Below are 13395 nucleotides of genomic sequence, written 5' to 3' on the forward strand. Positions count from 1 at the left end.
ATCGGATCACCCTGTATTTTTCTGAATTACCCTCCATTTCGTTGATGGTGCACCTAGTTAACAAAGCATCTTTGTCTAGCTGAAGCAGTTTACAATCCTCCAAAAAATTTATCAGTCGGTAGCAGGCATGTAATGCACCTCAGAGCAGATAAAGAGAAGAATAAAAAACGCTCTTTGCACTTTTCATGCGAACCACCGCTCTTCTCTTTCACAATAAACCTCTTCACTCCGATGTGTGTTGCTCCCATACGTGCATTCTACTCCATAGCTACACACCTGAAAGAGTAGAAATAAAGAGGCTCTTTAGTGTGAATCTTGGTCCCACGCGCATGGAAGCAGAGAAGGCAATTAAAAAATATTTTAAAAACGTTTTTCCGATCAAACTTTATCTGAATTGTAGTTTGATTCGCCTTCCTACCTGCTTGCCAGTGAGGGGAAGCACAAAAAAGTGACTCTTCAAGGTGACTCTTTGAACGAAATTGTACAGCTCTTCGTGCACAGATCTTTCTCTTTTTCGTTTTCAAGTTTCTCTTTGTGCGGTCGTTGCACACATCACAGTGTTTTTGTGCTGCTCTATTTTTCATCGGTGTATTTCGCTCTTTGTGGCACATTGTGTGAGCAAGTAACAAGCCTGGATTTATGTACAAAAATATTTGTCCATAATATCCTTTATCCGGCGAATTAGACTAACTTCGTATTAAGAGAAACAACCCTCAATCATAATGTTATCTCCTCTATGTTTGAAGGTATTGTGATTTGAAATTTTCAGATTTCAGAAGATTTTGAACTTCAAACCAATCGTTCCCCACCAATTCCATCCATGGTACACCTTTGTCTCATCTGACCATAAAATATACATTTTTTTTAAATTTTCGGAACCAAACACGAACTGAAGTGCTCTTTGGCGAACTGCAGTCGTGCCTCCAGGTATCTATTGGTCTACTAGGCCTTCCCTGGTGCTTTTACCAACAGGCTTACTATCCTCAAGCCTCCTCCGGAGAGTTTTGAGTTCCCCCGATTATTTCAGCTCATCCCCGATGTTGGTTTGAATATATCCATAGTGGAAAGTCATTTTATGTGAGTATCATCAACGACGGAAGTTTTCCTGGGCGTCCAATCGCTGCATGTGATGTCGGGTCACGACAAACACGATCCCTCTTTCACAATATCGATATTTCTCGTAAGTTGAGTATACTTGCATAAACATTTAAAATTTCTCAGTTGGCGAATATCCAATGGAATGAAATTCTTACTGGTTTGGTTGCGGAATTGAACAATTTTAAAAACCGGGCAAGGAAAGCGAGGAAGTTCAAGAGCACTCTGTATTTTGGAGAGTCATATCGATCCTCAGCTGCCTCTCGAAGGTATTTGAACGTTTGTTATATGACATTGTTTATCAGTCCTTGTATCATATCATTGTCGAAGAACATCGTGGCTTCGTCAGTAAACGATCTACAACGACAAACCTTATGGCTTATGTATCCACCATCATCCAAAAACTTGACAAGCGACAAGCGGATTTCATTTATGTAGACTTGTCAAAGGTCTTCGACCATGTTTCGCATTCACTTGCTATCGAGAGGCTTAAACTTATTGCTTGGTGAACAGATTGAATATCTCACAGGATGAAGGGCTTTTGTTCGATTCGGCGAGACACTTTCTACACCTTTTGATATATGTTCTGGAGTACCACGGGGCAATCATCTTGGACCATTGCTCTTCTTTTTATTTATAAATGATCTTGGCATAATTTTGAAATCACCGATATCTATAATTGCTAATGATTTGAAATTCTACTGACCAGGCTTGTTATTTGCTCACACAATGTGCCACAAAGAGCGAAATACACCGATGAAAAATAGAGCAGCACAAAATGCACTACGGTGTGCAGAACGACCGCACAAAGAGAAACTTGAAAACGAAAAAGAGAAAGATCTGTGCACCAAGAGCTGTACAATTTCGTTCAAAGAGTCACCTTGAAAAGCCACTTTTTTGTGCCTCCCCTCACTGGCAAGCAAACTACAATTCAAGGTAAAGTTTGATCGGAAGAACGTTTTTAAAATGTCTTTTGGTTGCCTTCTCTGGTTCCGTGCGCGTGGGACCAAGATTCACACTAAAGAGCCTCTTTATTTCTACTCCTTCAGGTGTGCAGCTATGGAGTAGAATGCACGTATGGGAGCAACACACATCGGAGTGAAGAGGGGTAGGGTTCCTAGGGTACAGAAATGAATCACGCTTAGTGAAAAACTAGGAGTGGGTAATGTCCGGGACATAACCGCGATGATCATATTCTTACAATTCTGCTTGTATCTCTTTCAAATGGCTAAATTTTACGCATTAAGTTCAATTCACCGAGCTCAGCGAAATTTTCCTGGGGATCCCGTTCGTTAATCTATGCAGTAAAACAATTTTATTACCGAGCTCTCCGCATTGAATACAGGTCAATAATTTCATATGATTTCAACAAGCAGACAATGTACTTGTATGACAGGTGGGAGTGTTTTGAAGTGGTTTTAGTGGATGTAACAACATAAAATCGTGTATTGCACATTTTACAATAATTCTTCTTAACCCCGCAAAACCACGTAGTTGGCAGCAGAGGGTTAAGTTGTTTGGAATAGACGACAGTTATTATATGATAACTAAAAATATAAAATTGTTCTATAAATTGCAAAGTTATTGCCGTGTTAACCTGACAATTTGTCATTTCATTCATATAGGAACAATCATTGAAATTATGTCAATTTATGCTTTGCAAGATTTGAAATAACTTCGAAGTGTAGTCACGACACCCCTTTTATGTCATATACATTACCAACCCATCTTTTCCATTATGCATTCGTCCTAGTAAAGACGGTTTGTAGATAACTATGGTGATACAAAACGAGAATCTTTTGAAACGATTCAAACCTTGCCGACAATTTGTTTCTACTGCGTACACACATACGAACATTCCCCTTTCGCAGCTCATACCGGATGAGCATGCTTTGCATCAAGGCGTTCCAATTTATTAACTTTTCGGTGCAGATGGAAAGCCATCCTTTTGTGCGATAAATGAAAATATTTTCATCATTCGTTTTGGTGTAGCTTTCGCTTAGGGGCAGAGTTGCCACATTCACTGATTTTCTTGGAAGGATTCGGGTTTGTAGATAAATTTGAAAAAAAATTTTCTTATATAATTATTTTTAATTATACAAATTAATAAAAGGAACTTCCTAATAAAATTCTTTTTTCCATTATATATTCATCCTAAGCACGGTTTGCATATAACTATGACACAAATCCATCTACAATTAACGGCGCTAACGGAAAATAAGCACCACTAATTCTTTACAAGTATTTTGTTAGTCCTCAAAAGGACTGTTGGCAACATTAGAGACGCGTGAATTTACTTTTCTTCTTCGGGCAGCTTTCTTGGCAGGTTTGGCGGCCTTCTTTGGCTTGGGGGTCTTCGGCTTGTTCGCTGCAGCCTTCGATGTTTTGGTGGCATTTTTAGTGGCAGTTGATACCGCTTTTTCAGTGACTGCGTTTCTTAGCCTTTGGCTTTTTGCCACCACCTCCAGCAACGTTTTTCTTCTTCTCTCCGGTGGTTGCCGATTTGATTGGTCGTCCGATGCAGCTTCTCAATGGACGACCTAACACCTAGCACGCACGTCCGTTATGCACTGCGTCTTACACACGTCTGGCTTTGAGAAAAGCTGCGACACCCCTATTTATAGGTTTTATCATTAATGTTGATTCTCATTTAAAGTAGTTTTTGAACAATTTAAACAAATTTTATATGGCAAACAACGTATCAGTAGCAAGCGTTGAACGTTTTCCTTTCGATTTATGCAACAAGATTAGCAATGCGTTTAGTAGAAGGAAAGTTATTAGGGTCGTAACGCTTTCGCTAATTTTCACTACTATCGCTTTCTCGCTCGTTCTCGTGCGATCATGAGCATTTCCTTTCCGTCCGCCTCTAATGGCATAACCAAAACCAATATGCCGGCTTTCCCCCACCAACTGCTCTCGTCAAGCAACCCAATACGAATAATCATAGGAACAAACATGTAGTGGACCTATATTTAAAACTTTTCATTATTTTATTGTTCGGTTGGTGCACCATATTGACGGCTCTGTGCGGGATGGGCTGAAAATTGTCACTTTTCCAAGTCGTTTTCGAAAGATTTTCCAAAACACTATTTTTCCGTTGATAATGATTGTCCTACATATTCCAAAATTTAATACAACATTGGTATTTTCGACAAAATTCCGAAGAAATTGATTAAATCCATTCAGTACAACAAAAGATATAAGCGTTCAAAATCTTACATCATTTTTCTCCCGAAATTTTGAAAAGGGGCCCCTATATTGAAAGGTAAGTTGTTAGTCACGACAAAAGAAGAGCGGTGGTTCGCATGAAAAGTGCAAAGAGCGTTTTTTATTCTTCTTTTTATCTGCTCTGAGGTGCATTACATCCCTGCATAAATCTTTGGAGTTTCAAAATTTTCATATACTGAGTGATAAATATGATATTTAAAACGGCAGTTTGTGCAAGACTATGAACCGAAGAATACCGCTCGAAACGTTAAAAAGTGGTTGGATGACCATAACATCGACGTAATGCAGTGGTTAGTTAAATTTATGGATCATAATCCAAATAAAAATTTGTGACAGATCGTTAAACACTCAATTTACCCTGAAAATCAAGAAGCAAAGAAAATTGTGGAAAAATATAAGAAACATAATCCGCCATCCTAATTACTACATGTCGAACTTTAGCTCAGCCATTGCCGGGCAGAATCCAAGAATTAATAAGAAACAACCAATGACAAACTAATGATAGAATCTTCAGGTTGGATCATTAAATGATTTAACTTATCTTTTACTGTATTGTTATATGTATTGTCTTAATAAACATACTAATCAAAAGTTTAAATATTAGTTCTCTAAATTTTAATTTAAAGGCGGTGGATATGTTCTGTTCTCATCTTACAAGAAGCACAAAAAGCAATAACAAATTATTTGATTGGTTAAAAATAACTCGATATTTAACGAAAGATAAAATAGAAAGTCTCAAATTTAACATTTTATTTCATATAAAGTGGTCTTATTGTTTTGTCCGACACTGTATGACAATATAGAGACTAGAATAACAAAAGGACGCCATGTTCTTTTAGAGAAAACATATCAACTAGCAAACCTAGTTTGGAATGAGGTTGACAGTTAAATTGAAATTTCAAACGAAACGTGGCGTCTGTTCGTTACTCTAGACTCTAGCCTTTTCCTACTGCATGAAATCGTGATGAGTGTCGATACATGTCAAAAAGTAGCCCCACTGCACACGAAGAGTGTTACAATGGCCTTTTGAAACGTCCGGTAGTACAAGCTATTCGAAAATTGTACAATTAATAAAAGTGTAAATGGAGCTCAATTTGACAGAGGTTAACACCATTCAAACACCGCGTTCTGATAACGTTCAACGACATCAAGCAGAGTCATTCGTTTCGCGGAACAACATTCAGCACACCGTCTACGGCAACGTTAATATCAGCATCTCCGTATATTTGGACAACGACTCTATAGAGGTCATTTACATGATTTATCTCCGCGCACCCCAACAGCATGCTTAAAAAATTTAAATCAAGATACGGAGAAGTGGATTCCGTTACTGCTGAAACTTGGAGGAACGTCTTTACAGGTGTTTCTAACAGTGTTCGTATGGAGAGAATGCGTCCGAACAAATAAAACCCTCTTTATGTAACCATTTTATACAGCTCGATTGAACGTGATACCTTTAATCAGACAAAGCAAGTCACGCGATTCCTACGTGCAAATTCTGTTGTGAGACACAATACCACGGAAAATCGAGCACAGAAGTAGCCAAGCGAAATTCAGCCTACTACAACCAAAAACAGTACACAATCATCTTATGCTAAACCTCAAACCGCTGAAGAGCCAATCTCCACAGATCTGACAGGAACAAGTGTTCACTGAATAATGATCGCACACAGTGTCCAAGAGCCAACAGCCAGTACCACCAACAAGGTAGCGAACGTCAAAGAGCAAAAGAAATAAACATGAACGACCTAAGGTTTATTAATCATGGAGGCATGAATATGTGTAGCCCCTTGTTCTCAAATCGACCATTTCTTGAAAGACAATCAACATGTCTCCGATGCCATTGATGCCACAACCTTCCAGAGATCGTACGTTGTGTCTGATTATTATCTGGTGGTGTGTAAGAACCTGACTAGAAGCCGAATGGTTGTAGCGGCTACACATCAAAACAGGGTACGATATAGTGAGCTGAGAGCAGCCACAAAAAAACTTCTTCGCTGTAAGAAACGTGGGTACGACGAAAAAGTTCTCCCGGAAGCAGAGGGAAACCCAGAACCAGTTATGATGATGGATCGAGAAGCGAATCTGTTGACAGATCGTACAGGAGTGACTGCCAGATGAAAGAAGGAATTAAGGATGGTGAACAAGTTGTGGATCCACGCACGCAAGACGAAAAATTAGGATCGATCGGCTGTATGAAAGAATCCACTGCGTGATCGAGATGATCTGGGTGGAAAAAGAAATGCCTTCGGAGTGATTGGATGGCCTCTTATCTACAAGAAGGGCCGCAAGTTTGAATGTAATAACTATTAAGGCTTAACGATTGTCGGTACCGCCTATAAGGTTCTTTCCCGTGTTCTGTTTGACAGGTTGTTATTGGATTTCAAGTACGATTCGATGGAACGAAACCAACTGTGACAGATAAAATTGCTTGAACATGGCTTTGTGACAGGACTGATTAAGATGTTGCTAGATAGGTCATAAACATCAGACCCATTTGTGAGCCTAATTAGATTAATTTGAGCCACTATACTTTCGAACCTGTTCAACATAGCACTCGAAAGATCTAGTCTTCATAGAAAAGGAACATGCTTCTTGGAGTCGATCGCAGAGCAGTAGAAGAGGCGTTAGTGCCGTTTGCGAGATTCATGACAAGACAAAATACATGGTAGCTGGCAGAGAACGAGACAGTCCGAACGGTGTTGGTTCCATGGTGGAAGCTGATGGGGTGCGGAACGAGGTTGTCGACAAGTTTATATATCTTAGAACACTACTGACATGTGATTTCGATGATAGAAACTGGAAGAAAAGGTATGTTGCAGTTGCGAATGGGACTTTCCACCATTCGAGTAGTCAGCTATAGTCTCATAGCATGTGGACATGCACAAAGCTTCATATTTACAAATCACTTATACCCTATGTTGCTCTATATGGCCATAAAGCGAAGTCGTTAGAATAGACAGACTAGCGGTGAGAAAATAATTCTGCGTTCAACCACCAACTGTACCAAGTGGACAAACATGCTGAAATCGGAAGGCTAATAAAGAAAAGCAGATTACTGTTGGTTGGGCATGTAGCGCAAATGCCGGAAAAGAACCCATTTTCTACCACAATGATTCATTTATTTATTTATTCACCTGACAACAAATATCTCTAATACATGTACGACACTACAGCAATCTAATTATAAAATTGTGGATTGCGATACAGTTCGTGCGACGGTTCTCCGAAATCGAATAGGTCTTCGACTGTTGAAAAAGTTCGCGTACGTGCTGATATCGGTTCGTTGAATCTAAACGTTGAAATGTTGGTTGAAGCAAGCCAACCGAGCGTAGAGGTTGTTTCGAGGTGACTATTTCTATTTCCACAAATACTGCTTGTTGAATCTTTCTACGTCGTCCCAAAGAATCAAGACCGATCAAACGACACCAATCAAAGTAGATCCTAAGGATTCCGCCAGGGAAGAGCTCGTAAGGCGAACTAGACGAACAAATCTTTTCTGCACACGTTCTATCCATAAGTTACAAACGAGCTGCGGATTTGAACTCAGACAGATACTTTCAAGTAATAGACGAACCAACGAGCAGTGCGGATTCCTAAAGTCCCGGGTGACTTTAGAAATAAAGCCGTGTTATCGTATAGTTTTCGGGATTAAAGCTAACGACCGATGCAAATTGAAGGTTAGCTTAGCATCCGAAAAACGCCAAGATCGTCAACGCCTTTGCCTATTTGTTGTCATAGAGGTTCTACAATACAACTTCAAATCGCTACTGTTTTCTTGATTTTCACGTATGCCCTTGTTTGTTTCTTGTTCATACGAGTCGTTTTAGTATATCCCTCTTCATCGACGTTTGCTTCTCTATTGGTGTTGCTGGTCGTTGGTTTAGAGGCGCTAGGCGCATCAGTTATTGAAGGGTAGTTTCCCAAATATCACTCGTAACGGGTACCACATCTCCGTATTCCGACGTAAATATTTGTGGTCTGTTTTGGTACACAGTGCTGGGTCGTGTGAACGAATTTCGATTTTATCGTCTTCGGTGTAAACAGAGATCTTATTTTTAGCGTTGTATATTCAACTTTGTATTGCATGTTGTTCTTCGCAATGAAGTTTTCTCTATGGTCTAAACTTCTCAACACGGTTATAAATGCAGTGTAGCCATATGTATCTTTGAGATTAAGCTCCATCTCGTGGATTGCAGGTCTAATACGAGTAATTTAAAAATTGTGATTTCTTGTAGTATCACCACTGTTAGTTTTCGTGGCTCGCTCATTTGGCTACGATACTAACTATATTGTTTGGACAGTGACTAAGTAACAAAGTTATTGTTGCTTTGATTGATGAGTGAAAAAATATTGCTTGGCGATGAAGGTGTTGAATTTTTCTTGAAAATCCTGTCATTTACATCCAAATGAGTGGAAATTGCTTTAAATTGGAATGCTGGTTGCTGACAATACAACTGGATATTGATATTTTAATATGAAATTTCGGTCTAACGCGGTCTAATCAGTCAAAATAATTACCTTAAAAGTTCAAGGCGTTTCGACCAATTGCTGTGGTCTTTTCAAGGGATATATCTTATCACTTTTCATTATTTGCTTACAAAATGTACTAGGCAAAAACATGTCAACAGTTTTACAAATTTGGTTGTAAACTTCCTTTTTATTGAGCTTCACATCGTTCAGAACATTCGCAAAACAATTTTCCGATCGAGTTCAAAGCTTTCTACTCGCATTGCACAATGCATTGAATCGATTTAAGTTGAAAGTCTGGTCGAGTGCTACTTGGTGACGTGCAACGGCATACAAATAGCGACTAATCGAGGAAGAAAGTGTATAGTGTCACCTCATACTCATTATAGAAGCAACTATGTAGCTGATGCATATAGGTACGGACAAAGTGAATAAACGAAGCTATCCTACTGCAAAAACAACGACGACAACGACGAAGACGGCCAACGTGGTGGTGCTGATGAATGCCTGCAAAGTGTGTCTCAAAAGTCCTTCGAAGGTGTGAATAACAAGCGGCAACGTGCCTAAGATTAGAAAAATAAGAGCCGCCGCAACAACACAGCTGCGCTGCTGATAGCGTTGGTGAGCAAGGACACGTTCCGAGGAACAGTTTGCTCGAGGACACGATGAGAATTACGTTTCGCATTACTAATGCCAGATCAAAGAGAAAGGGTGAGTCGTGCGATTTCGTGCAGTTTTGATGTACATACATAGCTGGCATCAACTACACAGATGTATATGCTTCAGTTTAGTTAGTAGTAATTGAAAGCACCTTATCGTCTGGCTGGATCCTTTTGTTTCGAAGCACGTTTCAGTTGTAAGTAGTGAGCAGCTTTTTAGTGATCATATTTAGTGCTATGTATCACCGCGCATCTCTGTCAATAAAACATGAATTAATTTTTTGACAATTCAGTTCGAATTGTTCTTCACTGCCGAACCGGAGAAAGTATAGCGGAAGTTATACGAAACTTGTATCATTACACAATACCAACGCGTTGACATACAAAGATCGAAAGGCCACGTGCGAGAGCTCTGCAGGTAGCTAACTGTTTAGTGTCGTAAAACCACCGACTGGCGGGATTCGATTTGTGGCGAAAGAGAACCTCCAAATGATATTAAATTTCGTTAGCCCGGCAACGAAACAAAAACAAGTACGCACGCGGGCAAACAGTAGGCTGATTGTTTGCAGTCGCAATCTCGTGGTCGTTGGAAACGTGTGCGAAAGTTGACAAAACAGACGGTTAAATAGTAACAGAAGATCGAGCACGGAAACACTCTGGTTTGTAGGCTTTTGATTTCCCCCCCCAAAACTATTCAAAAACTCGTTCATGTGTCACCAGAGTGTGATTCTGTAAGTTTGTTACTGTAAAAATATTTTCAAAATTTTATAGGCTATGAAGCAGCAATAGTACTGGTCCGTTTAATTTAGTTTTACTCTGATTTCTCACAAACACTGCGCAGTGGTAGACTGAAGTAATAATCGGTCCCCGTTGGCTCTGGACATCATAAAATCAGTGTAACTTTTTAAAACATGGTTCGTCGCGTTATGCGTTACAACTATATCCATATGATTTACGGAACTACATGGTCCGATGACATGTTGTTCTCACGTGAAAAAATATGCATACATACACACACCGAACCCGACGCATCGGAAGTTCAGCGGCCATCCAAACAGGAAAACAACACCATCAGGGAAGGGAGCTACTCGTGGAACGCCATCTGGGCTGAGCTGTTCGGTTGCGATATAAAAGAAAGAACCATTAAATTTATGAAAGCGCTGCGATTACCGTGTGCACCATGTGTCATTAGCGTTGTCATTAAACTTATTATCGCGAAGACTAGCTGCCAAGGGTGTGTGTGTGTGTATATATGTATGTCTGCGGATGTCGTTATGTTGAGCAGTACTGAGAGCTTGGTGATTATTATTATGACGGACCGCTGTAGGTCCGTGACTGCATGCAATATCCAATTGACACTAGTTATAGTTGGGTAAAAGTGTGATTTGTTGAAATCACCGGCAGAATAATATGACCACGATTGGCCTGTCTAGTTTAACACACTTTCTCTATAATAAACAAGCAGCGACACAGGAACATGCTGGATCACTTTCTACCATTATCGATACCATTTTGCATTATTTACACTGATCGAATTAATACAGTGTATATCCAAGATGTCTAAATGAAAGGTGAATGCATTTGTCATTTTTGAGTGTGTTGATCGCTTGCTTGTGAAATTAACCATGGTGGCCGAACCGATGGAACATAGCATCAACAAAACTAAACAATCGAAGGGAAGGGTATATAACAGACTTTGCAGCCGATTATTAGTTTACTGCACAGGACAATTGGAGGGTTACTGCTACTGATTAATAAAAATCTTTCTTGGCTGGGTTCCAACTGGCTTACGTGACCAACACCTTTCCCATTGAATTACAAAACCAGAGCTTACAAACGTGGTGAAATCAAAAATGACGACCGGGTTTAATATTTACATTATAGAGCAATCAGAACGGAGTACGAGCCTCCACGTGTTTTATTTTCCTTTATATAGCGGATTTGGAGGCGAACTTAAAGGAAGGGCGATAAAATCAAAATGTAATATTCAGTGTATTCGGCTCGGATCGTTCGGATTCGAGCGTGTATACCGTAGTGCGCCGTAAGCTTATGAAATTTTTCATCTTCGTGTGTTTTGTACATTGTTTATGCATTATGGTTCAACAAGGTATTTTTAAAAAAAAATGATTGAAGAATAATGCACAAAAAATAATTAAATTTGGTATGAATGACAAAATGCCCTAGAACCCAAACTTCTTGTATTCTGACAAAGGTCGCAAAGGTTCCGTTCGATTTCTCAGATTATTTCATAATAGAAAGGCTGTAAAATATGTATGATTTACAGCATAGAGCAGAAAAGAACTTAAAATAGGGGATTTTGGGGACAAAATGTACCAAAAACTCAATTTGCTCTGGGCTGAGACTCGAACAAACGACGACTGGCTTACGTAACCCGCGCATCACCCAGTGAACCACCAGACAGAGCTTACAAACGTGGTGGAATCGTAAATTGCGACCGGGATTGATATTTACATTATAGACCAATGAAAACGAAGTACGAAGCACACCCTGTTTTTGTTTTTTGTTTTTGTTTTCGTTTATTCTGCGAATTTGGTGGCAAATTAACAGTCTTTGGACTTAAAGGAAAGGCGGTAATATCAAAATGTAATATCGAGTGTATTCGCTCAGATCGTTCGGATTCAGACGTGTATGTCGTAGAGCGCCATGTACACACTGGCTTCGTGGCTCTTGCACATTGTTTATGCGTATGAAATAAAGACACTTTTATTTATGTTGTCTACTCATTAGGGCATTGCAAAAAAAAATCTTGAGAATTTTTCACGTTCAACAAGGTACATTTCATAAAATTTATTGAAAAATAAGAGATACATGCACGAGAAAATGATAAAATTTTATATAAATGACGAATTGCCCTAGAACCCCAACTTCTCGTATTCTGGTCTCAAAGGTTTCGATCGATTCCTGATATTTTTGAACATTAGAAAGACTACGAAATATGTATGATTTTGAGCATAGAGTGAAAAAGTTATTAAAATTGAGAATTTTGGGGACAAAATATTTCAAAACTCCAAATCCTGGTATTTTTCTAGAAACCGAAATATTCCTATTCAAATTTTTGTTTTCTTTAATAAAAGTTATAAATTGTAATTGTCCGAGCACTACTTTAAAAGTTAAAGCTTTTAATATATTTTCTCCTCATATTTTCTCATAGTATCAATGTCAAAAACTTCAAACGAAGTAAGCGGGGCCTAAAATTGTCCAAATGATGAGAAATTTGGCATCTAAGCTTACTTTGACATTAGTCAGAATATGAAAGGGGGGGACTTTCTATCATAAATGTTTGTTTTCAATTCCCTGCGCTCATGATTTTTGCACATTCTTTGCATCAGCTGGTCGTCAACATCAACAACGTCGAGTAAAAATAAGTGCATACATTATTGTTTTACTATCCTACAGTGCCCCGGACGTCTTTCAATTTCCTATATCTTTCGTTGTTCCTGTCTACCCATTCGTATACGTTACGTTCCCACTTTGCGCCATATTCTAGGCCTGTGTTACCAAACCGTTGCTTCACCTACCACGCCTAAATGCCTGCTAACAAAGTTGAAATCGACGGTGTAGTTACCGGTTTTAGTTTAATATTCATGGATCTTCTGAAGCACGGAGTTTACTTATTTCAAGGACCCTCTACTCCAGTAAATAAAAATTTCGGATTACAAGAAATTATATTTAATGTGAATCGCTCAGGATGGGACAAAATGTCCTTTCGCCATTGTATCGAGTGACCTTCATAGGGTCTACTTTTTCAAATTACGCTCCTTAAAGCTAACTTCTAATGTTATCATCTTCTCTAGAAACTAACTACAAACGATCTGAAAATTGAACAGAAATTTACATCCTCAGGTAACGAGTTTAAAACCCAAAATCTACTAAACTGTAATCAGGGCACGGATTCTCGTGGCGTATCAATCTACTGCCTACA

General features: G+C 39.1%; 1 protein-coding gene across 23 annotated transcripts in view; it reads left to right on the top strand.

Moving 5' to 3' along the window:
- LOC131691248 (sorbin and SH3 domain-containing protein 1) overlaps nt 1-13395 on the top strand; it is a 410190-nt gene that overhangs the window by 375159 nt on the left and 21636 nt on the right. Inside the window, exon 2 of one of the 23 annotated variants that reach the window (XM_058977512.1) lies at nt 9183-9504. The exons of the other annotated variants lie outside the window; for them this stretch is intronic. Within the exon in view, the coding sequence (XP_058833495.1) occupies nt 9459-9504 (46 nt within the window). The 5' untranslated portion in view covers nt 9183-9458. The remainder of the gene's footprint in view (nt 1-9182; nt 9505-13395) is intronic. 23 annotated transcript variants of the gene reach the window in all.

Source organism: Topomyia yanbarensis, chromosome 3 (genome assembly GCF_030247195.1).
Source record: "Topomyia yanbarensis strain Yona2022 chromosome 3, ASM3024719v1, whole genome shotgun sequence".
NCBI lineage: Eukaryota > Metazoa > Arthropoda > Insecta > Diptera > Culicidae > Topomyia > Topomyia yanbarensis.